General features: G+C 51.0%; 1 protein-coding gene across 1 annotated transcript in view; it reads left to right on the top strand.

Annotated features, from left to right (window-relative positions):
* The first annotated feature begins 291 nt into the window (after positions 1-291).
* Positions 292-13,629, top strand: part of MAP3K3 (mitogen-activated protein kinase kinase kinase 3) — a 53,606-nt gene continuing 40,268 nt past the window's right edge. Inside the window, exons 1-4 of the mRNA XM_073582410.1 lie at positions 292-570; positions 6,846-6,967; positions 8,003-8,043; positions 12,880-12,979. Of these exons, the coding sequence (XP_073438511.1) occupies positions 462-570; positions 6,846-6,967; positions 8,003-8,043; positions 12,880-12,979 (372 nt within the window). The 5' untranslated portion in view covers positions 292-461. The remainder of the gene's footprint in view (positions 571-6,845; positions 6,968-8,002; positions 8,044-12,879; positions 12,980-13,629) is intronic.

The following is a 13,629-nucleotide window of genomic DNA, read 5'->3' as shown; positions in this document are numbered from 1 at the left end:
GCCCCTCATCAGTGCAAAGTGTGAGATCTGGCTTGGCTGGGTAAGAGACTGAGCTAGCAGTGCTTGCAGGATGAGTTCAGTATACTGATGTATTCTGACATTTAGTGTATTGCTGTAGTTGGTTATTCCTGCCGGAGATGGAACACACATGTTGTTGTTTGCTGTCGTCATGGTAACGCGTGCACCGCCCGGTGTCAGGGAAAGTTGTCATCTGAAGCCCCGCCCCACGGTAGCGCCGCGTTCCAGTAGCGTTCCACTTAGTACTGCGCTTTCTTATTGGCTGCTGATCGTCCCGCACTGGGATGATTGACAGTTGTGCTGTCCTGTGGGAAGTGTTGCTATGCGCTTGCGTGAGGCCTGGAGAGCTCGGAGATTGAGGACACCCGGATATGAGGTGACCCGGAGACGCCCGCTGGTATGACAGGACACCCGAAGAGAAGTTGGGGGACTTTGGGCCTTTGATGTTGTCAGCACGTAGAGCGTCTCTTGAAGACCTGGGACCCCAAACTGAAGGCCTGAGGCGCCGGGAGGCGGACAAAGCCCGGGACGTCCCCCCGTATAGCGCCATGGGTGAGTGCGGAGCTTCCCTGCTCTATGCCAACTGTGCCCAATTATCTGCGGTGCTGAAGTATTGCTGGATGGCGTGCAGATGTCTGTGGGTTACAGGATGCTGAGATCTGTCCCGACCTGCAGGACCGTGCACCCCCCCCCCCCCCTCCGACCCGTGCCCTGCAGGACCGTGCACCCCCCCCCTCCGACCCGTGCCCTGCAGGACCGTGCACCCCCCCCTCCGACCCGTGCCCTGCAGGACCGTGCACCCCCCCCTCCGACCCGTGCCCTGCAGGACCGTGCACCCCCCCCCTCCGACCCGTGCCCTGCAGGACCGTGCACCCCCCCCCCCGACCCGTGCCCTGCAGGACCGTGCACCCCCCCCCTCCGACCCGTGCCCTGCAGGACCGTGCACCCCCCCCCTCCGACCCGTGCCCTGCAGGACCGTGCACCCCCCCCCCTCCGACCCGTGCCCTGCAGGACCGTGCACCCCCCCCCTCCGACCCGTGCCCTGCAGGACCGTGCACCCCCCCCCTCCGACCCGTGCCCTGCAGGACCGTGCACCCCCCCCCTCCGACCCGTGCCCTGCAGGACCGTGCACCCCCCCCCTCCGACCCGTGCCCTGCAGGACCGTGCACCCCCCCCTCCGACCCGTGCCCTGCAGGACCGTGCACCCCCCCCTCCGACCCGTGCCCTGCAGGACCGTGCACCCCCCCCCTCCGACCCGTGCCCTGCAGGACCGTGCACCCCCCCCCTCCGACCCGTGCCCTGCAGGACCGTGCACCCCCCCCCTCCGACCCGTGCCCTGCAGGACCGTGCACCCCCCCCTCCGACCCGTGCCCTGCAGGACCGTGCACCCCCCCCTCCGACCCGTGCCCTGCAGGACCGTGCACCCCCCCCCTCCGACCCGTGCCCTGCAGGACCGTGCACCCCCCCCCTCCGACCCGTGCCCTGCAGGACCGTGCACCCCCCCCTCCGACCCGTGCCCTGCAGGACCGTGCACCCCCCCCCTCCGACCCGTGCCTTGCAGGACCGTGCACCCCCCCCCTCCGACCCGTGCCTTGCAGGACCGTGCACCCCCCCCCCTCCGACCCGTGCCCTGCAGGACCGTGCACCCCCCCCCCTCCGACCCGTGCCTTGCAGGACCGTGCACCCCCCCCCTCCGACCCGTGCCTTGCAGGACCGTGCACCCCCCCCCTCCGACCCGTGCCTTGCAGGACCGTGCACCCCCCCCCTCCGACCCGTGCCCTGCAGGACCGTGCGCCCCCCCCCTCCGACCCGTGCCCTGCAGGACCGTGCGCCCCCCCCCCTCCGACCCGTGCCCTGCAGGACCGTGCGCCCCCCCCCCTCCGACCCGTGCCCTGCAGGACCGTGCGCCCCCCCCTCCGACCCGTGCCCTGCAGGACCGTGCACCCCCCCCCTCCAACCCGTGCCCTGCAGGACCGTGCACCCCCCCCTCCGACCCGTGCCCTGCAGGACCGTGCACCCCCCCTCCGACCCGTGCCCTGCAGGACCGTGCACCCCCCCCCCCTCCGACCCGTGCCCTGCAGGACCGTGCACCCCCCCCCTCCGACCCGTGCCCTGCAGGACCGTGCACCCCCCCCCTCCGACCCGTGCCCTGCAGGACCGTGCACCCCCCCCTCCGACCCGTGCCCTGCAGGACCGTGCACCCCCCCCCTCCGACCCGTGCCTTGCAGGACCGTGCACCCCCCCCCTCCGACCCGTGCCCTGCAGGACCGTGCACCCCCCCCCCTCCGACCCGTGCCTTGCAGGACCGTGCACCCCCCCCCTCCGACCCGTGCCCTGCAGGACCGTGTACCCCCCCCCTCCGACCCGTGCCCTGCAGGACCGTGCGCCCCCCCCTCCGACCCGTGCCTTGCAGGACCGTGCGCCCCCCCCTCCGACCCGTGCCTTGCAGGACCGTGCGCCCCCCCCTCCGACCCGTGCCTTGCAGGACCGTGCGCCCCCCCCTCCGACCCGTGCCTTGCAGGACCGTGCGCCCCCCCCTCCGACCCGTGCCTTGCAGGACCGTGCGCCCCCCCCTCCGACCCGTGCCTTGCAGGACCGTGCGCCCCCCCCTCCGACCCGTGCCTTGCAGGACCGTGCGCCCCCCCCTCCGACCCGTGCCTTGCAGGACCGTGCGCCCCCCCCTCCGACCCGTGCCCTGCAGGACCGTGCGCCCCCCCCTCCGACCCGTGCCCTGCAGGACCGTGCGCCCCCCCCTCCGACCCGTGCCCTGCAGGACCGTGCGCCCCCCCCTCCGACCCGTGCCCTGCAGGACCGTGCGCCCCCCCTCCGACCCGTGCCTTGCAGGACCGTGCGCCCCCCCCTCCGACCCGTGCCTTGCAGGACCGTGCGCCCCCCCCTCCGACCCGTGCCTTGCAGGACCGTGCGCCCCCCCCCTCCGACCCGTGCCTTGCAGGACCGTGCGCCCCCCCCTCCGACCCGTGCACTGCAGGACCGTGCGCCCCCCCCTCCGACCCGTGCACTGCAGGACCGTGCGCCCCCCCCTCCGACCCGTGCACTGCAGGACCGTGCGCCCCCCCCTCCGACCCGTGCACTGCAGGACCGTGCGCCCCCCCCTCCGACCCGTGCACTGCAGGACCGTGCGCCCCCCCCCTCCGACCCGTGCACTGCAGGACCGTGCGCCCCCCCCTCCGACCCGTGCACTGCAGGACCGTGCGCCCCCCCCTCCGACCCGTGCACTGCAGGACCGTGCGCCCCCCCCTCCGACCCGTGCACTGCAGGACCGTGCGCCCCCCCCTCCGACCCGTGCACTGCAGGACCGTGCGCCCCCCCCTCCGACCCGTGCACTGCAGGACCGTGCGCCCCCCCCTCCGACCCGTGCACTGCAGGACCGTGCGCCCCCCCTCCGACCCGTGCCCTGCAGAACTGGGCATCTGTTGTACCTCTGTAAAAATTCCCTCTGCTTGCTGTCTTCTGCAACATATTCAAATGGTACAACTTCCCACCTCTGATTGCTGTCTCATCTGCTGCAATAGACTCTAAGGCCGGGGTCACACTGGCGAGGAATACGGGAGAGTGAGAGGCGCAAAAAGCACGCATTACACACGGACCAATGATTCCCTATGGGGTCCCTCGCACCAGCCGTATATTTCTCCTCCGTATCCTACGCTCCGTGCCACTCGCAGCATGCTGCGATTGTCAGCGTACTACGGCCGTAGTACGCCAATGCAAGTCTATGGGTGCGCAAAAAATACGCATTACACACGGAACACACGTGTGACTTGCGAGAAATACGCACCAGGTGTCTTTTAGCAAAGCCGACAATTCAGTGCGCTATACAGTAAACTCACACTGACAGGTTTAATAAAGAAATGAAAGAATAGATATAGACACATAGAATGCATATATATATATATATATATACATTCTATGTGTCTTGATTCATTTGTGATAAGTGCGCTGCTTATGTCTCTGCCTCGATAAGTGCGCCGCTCATGGCTTGGTACATTGGCTTCATTCTTTCCTGTTCTCTTACTCTGGTCATTTCCTTTCCTTGCTGTCAGTAACTATTACACAATGTTGTGTCAACCGATGTACGAAATGCTCCAGACTGCAGTACTGTGTTTCTCTGAAAATAAGACAGGGGCTTATATTATTTCTTTGCTCCAAGATGCACTAGGGCTTATTTTCAGGGACTGTCCTATATTCCATTAACAACAATCCCCAAAAGAAAATGTATTAACAAAATTTTGATAAAATTACAATTTACTGAAAAATTAAAAAATAAATATATAATATAGCCAGTAGATGGCGCCACATAACAAATAGGGAAAGGAATGCACAGGTAAGTTCCGCAGTAACCCTGAGTGGAGTACTCATCAAATACGACCTACAGTTTCCGAAAGGAATTTTACCTAACATGTATGACAAATGTGGTATCAATTCCTTTTGGAAATTGTAGGTCTTATCATTTGATGAATTATTTCTGTTGTGCCATCTTCTGGCCAATTGATATATTAATATTTTAACTTACATTTTTCAATAAATTGTATTTTAATAAATTTTGTTAATACTTTTTGTATCCTATTAATGGTTAGTTGCACTTTTTTTTTTTTTATCTGATCTGCTATTCTCATGGTGCAGAACCATATACATTATATCACAAAAGTGAGTAAATCTGATGTGCCCCCTGAATAACTCACACAGCCATTAATGTCTAAACCACTGACAACAAAAGTGAGTACACCCCCAAGTGAAAATGGCCAAATTGTGCCCAGTTAGCTTTTTTTCCTGCCTGGTGTAATGTGACTCATTAGTGTCACAAGGTCTCAGGTGTGAATGAGGAGCAGGTGTGGTAAATTTGGTGTTATCACTCTCACACTCTCTCATACTGGTCACTGGAAGCTCAACATTACACCTCATGGCAAAGAACTCTCTGAGGATGTGTACAAAAGAATTGTTGCACTACATGAAGATGGTCCAGGCTATAAGAAGATTAGCAACACCCTGACACTGACCTGCAGCATGGTGGCCAAGACCAGACAGTGATTTATACGGTTTTACAAGGCAGGTTCCATTCAGAACTGGCCTCGCCTTGGTCGACCAAAGAAGTTGAGTGCATGTTGTCAGCATATTCAGAGACATATGAGTGCTGCCAATATTGCTGCAGAGGTTAAAGGGGTGGGAGGTCAGCTTGTCAGTGCTCAGACCATACACCGCCACCACACACTGCATCATATTGGTCTGCACGGCTGTCATCCCAGAAGGAACCCTCCTCTAAAGATGATGCACAAGAAATCCCGCAAAGAGTTTGCTGAAGACAAGCAGACTAAGGACTGGAATACAGGAACCATGTCCTGTGGTCTGATGAGACTAAGAAACTTATTTGGTTGAGATGGTGTCAATGGTGTGTGGCGGCAGTCAGGTGAGGAGAACAAAGACAAGTGTGTCTTGCCTACAGTCAAGCATGGTGGTGGAATTATCATGGTTTGGGACTGCACGAGTGCTGCCAGTTGTGTGGAGCAACAGTTCATTGAGCGAATGATGAATGCCAACATGTACTGTGACAAACTGAAGCAGAGCATGATCCCCTATCTTCAGAAACTGGACCGCAAGGCAGTATTCCAACATAACGACCCCAAACACACCTCCAAAACCACCACTGTCTTGCTAAAGAAACTGAGGTTAAAAGTGCTAGACTGGCTAAGCATGTCTCCACACCTAAACCCTATTGAGCACCTGTGGAGCATCGTCAAGCAGAGGGTGGAGGAGCAGAAGATCTCCAACGTCCAGCACTTCTGTTATGTTGTCATGGAGGAGTGGAAAAGGATTCAAGAGGCAACCTGTGAAGCCCTAGTGATCGCCATGCCCAAGAGTGCTTGAAAATAATGGTGGCCACACAAAATATTGACACTTTGAGCACAATTTGGCCACTTTCACTTCACTTAGGGGTGTACTCTTTTTTTCTTTTTTTTTTTGCCAGCAGTAAACATTAATGGCTGTGTTTTGAAATATTTAGATGCACACCAAATTTACACTGTTATATAAGCTGTGCACTGACTACTTTACTTTGTATCAGTGTCATATCATCAGTGGTGTCCCATGAAAAGATAGAACATAGTTACAAAAATGTCAGGGGTGGACTCGCTTTTGTGATATACTATATCCCAGTCCTGTAGTGGGTACATGCCTCATTTACTAAGGTTTCAATTACCTAGTTAAGTGTACAGTTGTTATTCTCTATGTACTCAGACTGATTGCTAATATTAGTTTACGCCCCCCCCCCCATAAGAATCGCACTCGCCAGACCTCAAACAATTATGATAGAGTTGGCAAGTGGATGGGCTCTCGCCCAAAAATCTACATCACTGTCAGGTCCCCCTGACAGCAGTTGGCTCCCCCTAGTGACAGGAAGCGGAAAGTACTCTCGTGAGCGGAGTGATACTAGTACCTGATCTGTGTATGAGGACCTGACAGTGACGCAGATCCATGTGACAGCCCACCCACCGTCAGCACTTGCCAACTGTAATTGTTTGGGATCTGGTGAGTGTGATTCTTTTGGGGGTGTCTGCTTTCTTTGATGAAGGATCCTGCTGTATTCTCTAACTTTTTTTTTTTGTAAGCTGCCAGGATACATTTTTTATTGAACCATAGTTAGGGCTTATTTTTGGAGTAGGGCTTCTATTTTAAGCATACTCCAAAAAGCCTGAAAACTGATGGTATGTCTTATTTTTGGGATAAGTCTTATTTTCGGGGAAACTCGTATTCCCAGTTGTAGGTCCTGTAATGTCATGTGACCATAATCCCTTCCCTTTTTATTCCCAAAACAGATGAACAGGAAGCTCTCAAGTCCATCATGAAGGACCTGGTCGCCCTTCAGATGGGAAGGCGACATCGAACCGCAGGAATCGAGGGGGTGAAAACGAAGACGAGCAGCCTCCCTAATAAACAGGTGAGCAGCCCTGATCTGCACAGGTGTCTGAAAAATGATTAACGCTTTAGTGACATCTGCCGTATATTTACGGCGGGTGCAGACTTCATTATGTTTCTAGCACCTGACAGTGAGAGCTGGGGCGAGCGCTATTACAACGTTTTAACTGCTTAGATGCTATTGTCAGTTTTGACAGCAGGATTAATTGCAGAAAAGTTCATAACACTGTTAATGGCCTCTTTCTATATTTAACCCATCAAGTAGTTCATCCCCCACTCGCAAGTCTGAAAATGTTATGTATCGGGGGTTTACTTGACGTGCATGGCCACCCTAACTTGTAGGTACTATTGTGTCTATCATCCACTCAGAAACTGTGAATAAAGCATGGCACATCGGTGATGCAACAGTCGACGGCAACGCCGGAGAGTCCTTTATAACCATGTGACAGACCCTGTAGGAGGCGCTGCAGTCTCCTTTTCGTTAGGAGGAATTTCTGATGGGATTGAAGCTGGGAATTAGTTGACTTTTTTGAGCCCCTGTGTGTATTGCTTTACTGACCATAGACTTATGTACATTGGTCACTGGGATTTTTTTTTTTTTTTTTTTTTGCGTAAAGCTCCAAATGATTTCTACCTGTTGTTGCAGCCTATCCCCCATTAGAGTCATAGGGCAAACGGTGAATTTTTGTTTTGTTACAAATGCCTACAACCATCTTATTTCTAAAAAAAAAAAAATCTGGATCCTTCAGTGCCTGATTTCGACATGAACTTGCGTAGCGTTAGGACACCCATGAAGGGCCCTCTTTATTTCAGTAATGCAATGGCTCTACATGACTCTCTTCATTCATATCAATGGGCACTGTGTAATAATACAATTGTCCTGTAGAGGGTGCTGCCTCGTGGTTATCTGGATCCCCCCAGTAATCTGAATCTATGGGGTGGCGCTTTCCCTTTGTGAAGAACATCCCAATCACTACCATATGACCATAAACTACAGAGATCTAGATGTCCGATACCTATAAACATATATATATATATTTTTTTTTTTTCATTTTAGAATGACGTGAGGATAAAGTTTGAATACAATGGAGAAAGGCGGTGAGTGACATGGCTTCATTCCTAGAGACCCGTTACCCTGTCAGGAACACAAGAGATATGGATGTGGAGTCCGATTGGCAAATGTGACCAGTTCTGACTCATTCAGTTGCATGGAAATGCTTTAGAAAGTGGTCAGGAATTGGAACACGATGGCACCCGTGCCCGCAATCGCCAGTGAGGTCTCTGTACAGGGGCAAATAAATATATTGTGTCCTAGCTTCACAACATTTTAATAATTAACTTCTTAGGTTTGACCTATAAATATACCATTATCGGAGGAATGCCTGGCAAAGTCAATGCTTTTGCCATGGGCATGATATTGGTGACTCGGCAGCAGAATAAATGAAAAGGAGCACGCCAGGTAACTTTACTAAGCATTGCTCAGGTAATGGTGCATGTTTAGGTCTCACCAGAGAGTGAAAATGAATTGTGTTATTCACAGGTGATAACTTACAGATCATCGGGGGTCCATTCGCTGTGATGCCCGGCGATTGGTGAAATGGGTCTTTATCCATTATTATGTCATACCCAACTGCCGCTCCATTCATCCTTTATGGAAATGCTGAGTGCTGCACTCAGGGTTCTTTCTACAGCCCCAGGGAATGAATGGAGCTGTGGTGGGCATGTACTCTGCCACACCATGCAATCGGGCCTCAAGTTTTCATCTATCCTCAGGATGGGGAATAACTTCTCTTCACCAGACAGCCCTTTAATTGGACTTGTCTATGGACTAACAACCTGTCCCTGATCATGCTGAATTGTCAGCATGATGTGTCAGCTGTGAATGAGGAGGACGTGATTTCAGTCTCAAGTTGTCATTTCTTGTCACTGACGCAAGCAGAGATTTTGAAATTGGCGAGGAATCCGATTATAATATTGGAAAACTTTTCATTATCCAGTGATTAGATTATGGTTTCCCAGGATCGCGTCCTTTAAGATATATTATAAAGTTACAAATTGCCAAAAGGCAAATAATCCCTTAACTAAAAGTTTAGTGCCTTTTGGCAATTTGTGACGTTATAATTGTTACTGTAGGCTGATTTTGGACAGCAATTTGTGTGTTCATGAATGTTCTTTAAGATAAGTTCACACAAGACATATATTCTGCAGAAATACTGAAGCAGTTCTCCTATATCCCTAGGATGGGGATTACGTCCCAATTGCTGGGGGTTCTACGACTGGGACTCTGAATAGCCTCATGTGAATGGGAGCAGTGGTCGATCATGCACACCTTAACTCCATTTATTTAGATAGCCAAGCGCAGCGTTCGGCTGGTCTTTGTTATTCCCATTAAGAATGAATGGAGCGGAGGTACGCGTGATCGACCATCAGCTCATTAGATGCCTTAATGCAAAAGGTAGAGTCAGTCTGGTCATTGATGCGAATGTACATGTGGATTACTTGGAACAGGAGGTTAGAATCTAAGAAAATTCCAGTGTGTTCGTGTGTATGTATGTATATATATATATATATATATATATATATATATATATATATATATATAATTACAAATTGTGAAACAGTGACGTGAAAAAAATCATTTAACACATAAACCTGATTTAAATTAAAGGTGATCGGAAATGACCTATTTTGTTGTTTGTTTTTTTTATACTGGTTGTTGCCTATATTACCTACCACCCCTGCAGTCTATCAGTGGTTGCGATGTCCTTACAGTCTGTTTTCTACGGAGCTTGTAAGCACTCTTCCAATACTGCCTCTGCTAGCAACACTGGTGAGGCCACAGTCCAGACTAGCAGCGGTAGCATTGCCGCTGGTCTGCAGTGTCCAATCTTCAGGAGTGCACCTGCGTTCCCCTGCAAGCAGGAATTCAGGAGGCTGAGGAGTAGTACTGTATTATCCTGATTAAGACCCATTTAAGAGAGGAGTCTGATGATTACAGAAAATTAGGAGGTTACCCTATGTGCAGTTCCCAAGTTTAATTGTTTAAGGTCACCAAACGGCCTATTAACCCTATAGCTGTAGGGTAGCCTGCCACTTCTAGGTTCTCATCTGAGATTCAAGTTTCCTCCGGGCCGAACACTGTCCCTTCTTGTGAGCAGACATCTATAGATATTGTGTGGCCTGTCAGCTCCGTGTAGGACGTAAGCTTCACCCTGTGGGGTCTTTCAAGCTCTTCTAAGATTTTATGGCTCTCCCCATGTTAACACTTACGAGCCTCCATGATGTTGTCATTTGGTAAATTATAGTTTATCCATGTCTGGTCCAGGAATGTACACAGCACCGTCAATGGCCTAATTGTGAACCGGCTCCGTCTGATGCCTCACCTGAGTTTCCCTCATCTTAAGGGTCTCTCATTTTTCAGACTGGAGCCTGGAAACACGGCGGCGACTGCCAGATCTGACCACAGCTATGTGAGATGTCCTGGGGCTGAGCAGGCAGGATTTCTAGGCTTGTAGTCCTGGCTGAGGTCAGGCCACGAGGAGCGAGCACACGGCTTCCTACCAGAGGTGGAAGGTTCAGCCGCCGATTAGCAAACACTGGCGCTCTCTGTGCCCACTCGGTGCTATATATTCCAGGAATGTCCCTTGTGGTTTTCTCTCCTTCCAGAAAAACGTATCTGTTAACATCGTGATGAAGCTCCAGAGCCGTCCACATGGCGGCCCGTAAAAGGCATCCAGATAATGGTCTCCTAGAGGTGCCAGCAACGTTCTGGCCAAAAACCCAGAATGTCAGACGAGGCCTCTCTGTCAGCGTCTGATCCAGACCCAAAAACCATTGCCTATCCAGCCTTTCCGCCTTGCGCTCCTTAATGTTTCCCACACTTGGGGAAGGAGGAGTTTTGGGTAGATCTAAAAATATCAATAAGTTGCACATAATGAGGCAAAACCGCTAAAGAGACACGAACCCTAATTCTCATGTTCTCTTCCTTGGCTGTGAAGGGAAGTTGAGCTATTGCTCCCTGGTATCAGCCATTTCAGGTCATAGTGTCTGCATTGTCCCGTGTGTGGGCAGTATAAGGACCGTGGTACTGATTGGATGGACCCGGGCTCTATAGATTGCACTGGAGATGCCGTAGTGTAATTCTATACCATGTCGTCTGTCTCACTGCTGGAATTTCCTGCCCATCGCCACTGGCATTGTATGCTAATGAGGCTCCGCAGGCATTCCCGAAACCGTGCCTGCTGCAGGAGGACCACACTGCAGCTGCCGTGTGGGTGCATGATAAACTTTAGAGAGCCGTGCACTGGGTCTAGGTGACAGTAGGAAATGGAGGAGACAATTAGAGAATAGTCCAGTGTCAACCTGGAGTAAAAAATTTTTTTTTTTTTTTTTAATATTTTGTGATAAATGGAGCAAATTTTTCCTGTTAAATGCTAATTATTACATTACATGCAAGGGATTACTACTGAGCATCAGCAGTAATACTTATACTGGAGCTGTAGTGACACCTGCAGGCAGACTGTCGTACTACACAAATTTTTTACTACGCCACCATTAAAGGGAATCTGTCACCCCTTTTTTGAGATATCATATAATGATATCATTCAATTGTGTGTCACATAAGGATTCTCTTAGTACTTTTGCTTCCCCCTGACCCCGCACCTTTCATGCATAAATACCTTTTTTATATCGGTTCATTTGTATGTAAACTGCCACGGTCCGCTCCGCTGGGCGGGACTTATTCACCTGATCCCCCCCCCCCCTCCCTGTCTTGCTCTATGCATTTCTTCTTGTGTAGAGCAAGACAGGGAGGGGGGAGCAGGTGAATAAGCCCCGCCCATCAGACCGGACCGCTGCAGTTTACATACATCTGAACCGATATAAAAAAGGTATTTATGCATGAAAGGTGCGGGGTCAGGGGGAAGCAAAAGTACTAAGAGAATCCTTATGTGACACACAATTGAATGATGTCATTATATGATATCTCAAAAAAAGGGTGACAGATTCCCTTTAACTCTTGAGGGGTATATATATATATATATATATATATATATATATATATTTTCAATGTACAGAGAAAACAAAATCACTGCAAATCCTCATGAGCTTTACATGAGTCAGAGCTCTGTTTTCTGGCACAGCGCCCCCAAATCTCCTTCCATAAAATTCTAGCTTGCCGCTGACACCATATTAAGCATATGCGCTCTTGCTGTTTTGTGAGGTTCAGAAGCATGGAGGTCTTCGACATATTCCAAGATGCTTACAAAGGGGGGAAAGATCCACATTCACAGTATAGAGTCTATTCATCAGCGGAACAACCCCCACCCAAAAGCTTTCCAAGTAGGGACAAGACCACATCATGTGGAGCAATCGCCTTTGATGCAAGGGGTAGTTCTGAACCCCAAATTATTCAAAAACAGATGGGCCTTTTATATACCTTATGTATCATGTAATGTATCAGTACTGATATGGAGGAAACGTATGAATGAATGTATTTCAGCAGTTTGTATGAGGCCCAGGAACATCAGGAAAAAGTCCACTTTAGTAAATGTAGTAGTGCAAGCCTACCAATACAGTAGGAAGAGAGATTCAAACAAAAAAAAAACCTCATAGAGTATATATGTAGAAGGATATCACCAAAGGGAGCCCGGACCCCACCGCTCCTGCCACATGGTTCACTGGGAATTCTGTATTTAGAAAGCTCCTGAGCGCCCACTAGTGGTGGCGAATACCACCAGAGTTTTAGATTTGTTCTCTTCAGCAGATTTTGGCTCTGTATTGGTAAAAGGAAGATCTGATGAATGTAAAAATATATAAACATATGAAACAGCAGAGAAAACGTCCGATAATAAAAATATACAATTTCTGGTTATTCATTCTGATTTGGTGGTACTTGCCGGTCAATCCCTTTCCTGACGTGTCCCTATCTCGCAGGATCCTGCAGTTTCCTCGGCCTGTAAAGTTTGAGGATGTAGAGCAGAAAGTGAAACTCGTCTTTGGGCAGCAGATGGACCTACATTACATGAACAATGAGGTAAGAGCGACCTGAAATACAAGTTGCGTTACTTTCCGTGAATCTGGTGTCCCATAAAGCAGCACAGACTATGGAGTTATTATAAGGGAGCTGGGAGCAACTGCCCATAAGTAGCCAATCTTTTGGCCTGCGCTGGTGTTATCCATGGTGCAAGCTCAGAGATCTGGGTGCATTAGTCATCAGTATTTGCTGCCACTAGCGGAAGAGCTTTATGTAATGTCGTCCTTCCCACCCCCCGTGGTTTCAGGTCAGATGGCTGCAGGGGGTTGTAAGGTGGTGACCAGACAAACCTTCTCAACACTATACACGAATGCATTGGATGAACCTTGTTAGCAACCACCACCCATGTAAAGTGTGTGGGGGTCCTGACTCCCCCTCATTCCACAACGGCAGATGCCAAGGGAAAGAAGGATCACTCATGCTGATTCATCATTACCTACCCTGCACTCCCTCTGCAGAGATATTCAGCAGACATGTCAGCAGCTTATTCTCCTCTCCATTATAAGAACACAGTCCTGCTTCTCTAAGACAAGTGAGAAGATTGGAGGGATTGCTGTCAGCTGTCTTATGTCTGAAGATTTGACTGCTTTTCCCACTCCTTGTATTTACCAGGTTTTGATCACTAGATAGAAGAATAAACCATTTCCTTT

This window comes from Dendrobates tinctorius, unplaced genomic scaffold (assembly GCF_039654945.1).
Source record: "Dendrobates tinctorius isolate UK_male_01 unplaced genomic scaffold, ASM3965494v1 ptg000071l, whole genome shotgun sequence".
NCBI lineage: Eukaryota > Metazoa > Chordata > Amphibia > Anura > Dendrobatidae > Dendrobates > Dendrobates tinctorius.
Note: the sequence above shows the minus strand (reverse complement) of the source record. Positions and strands in the feature narration are given on the sequence as shown.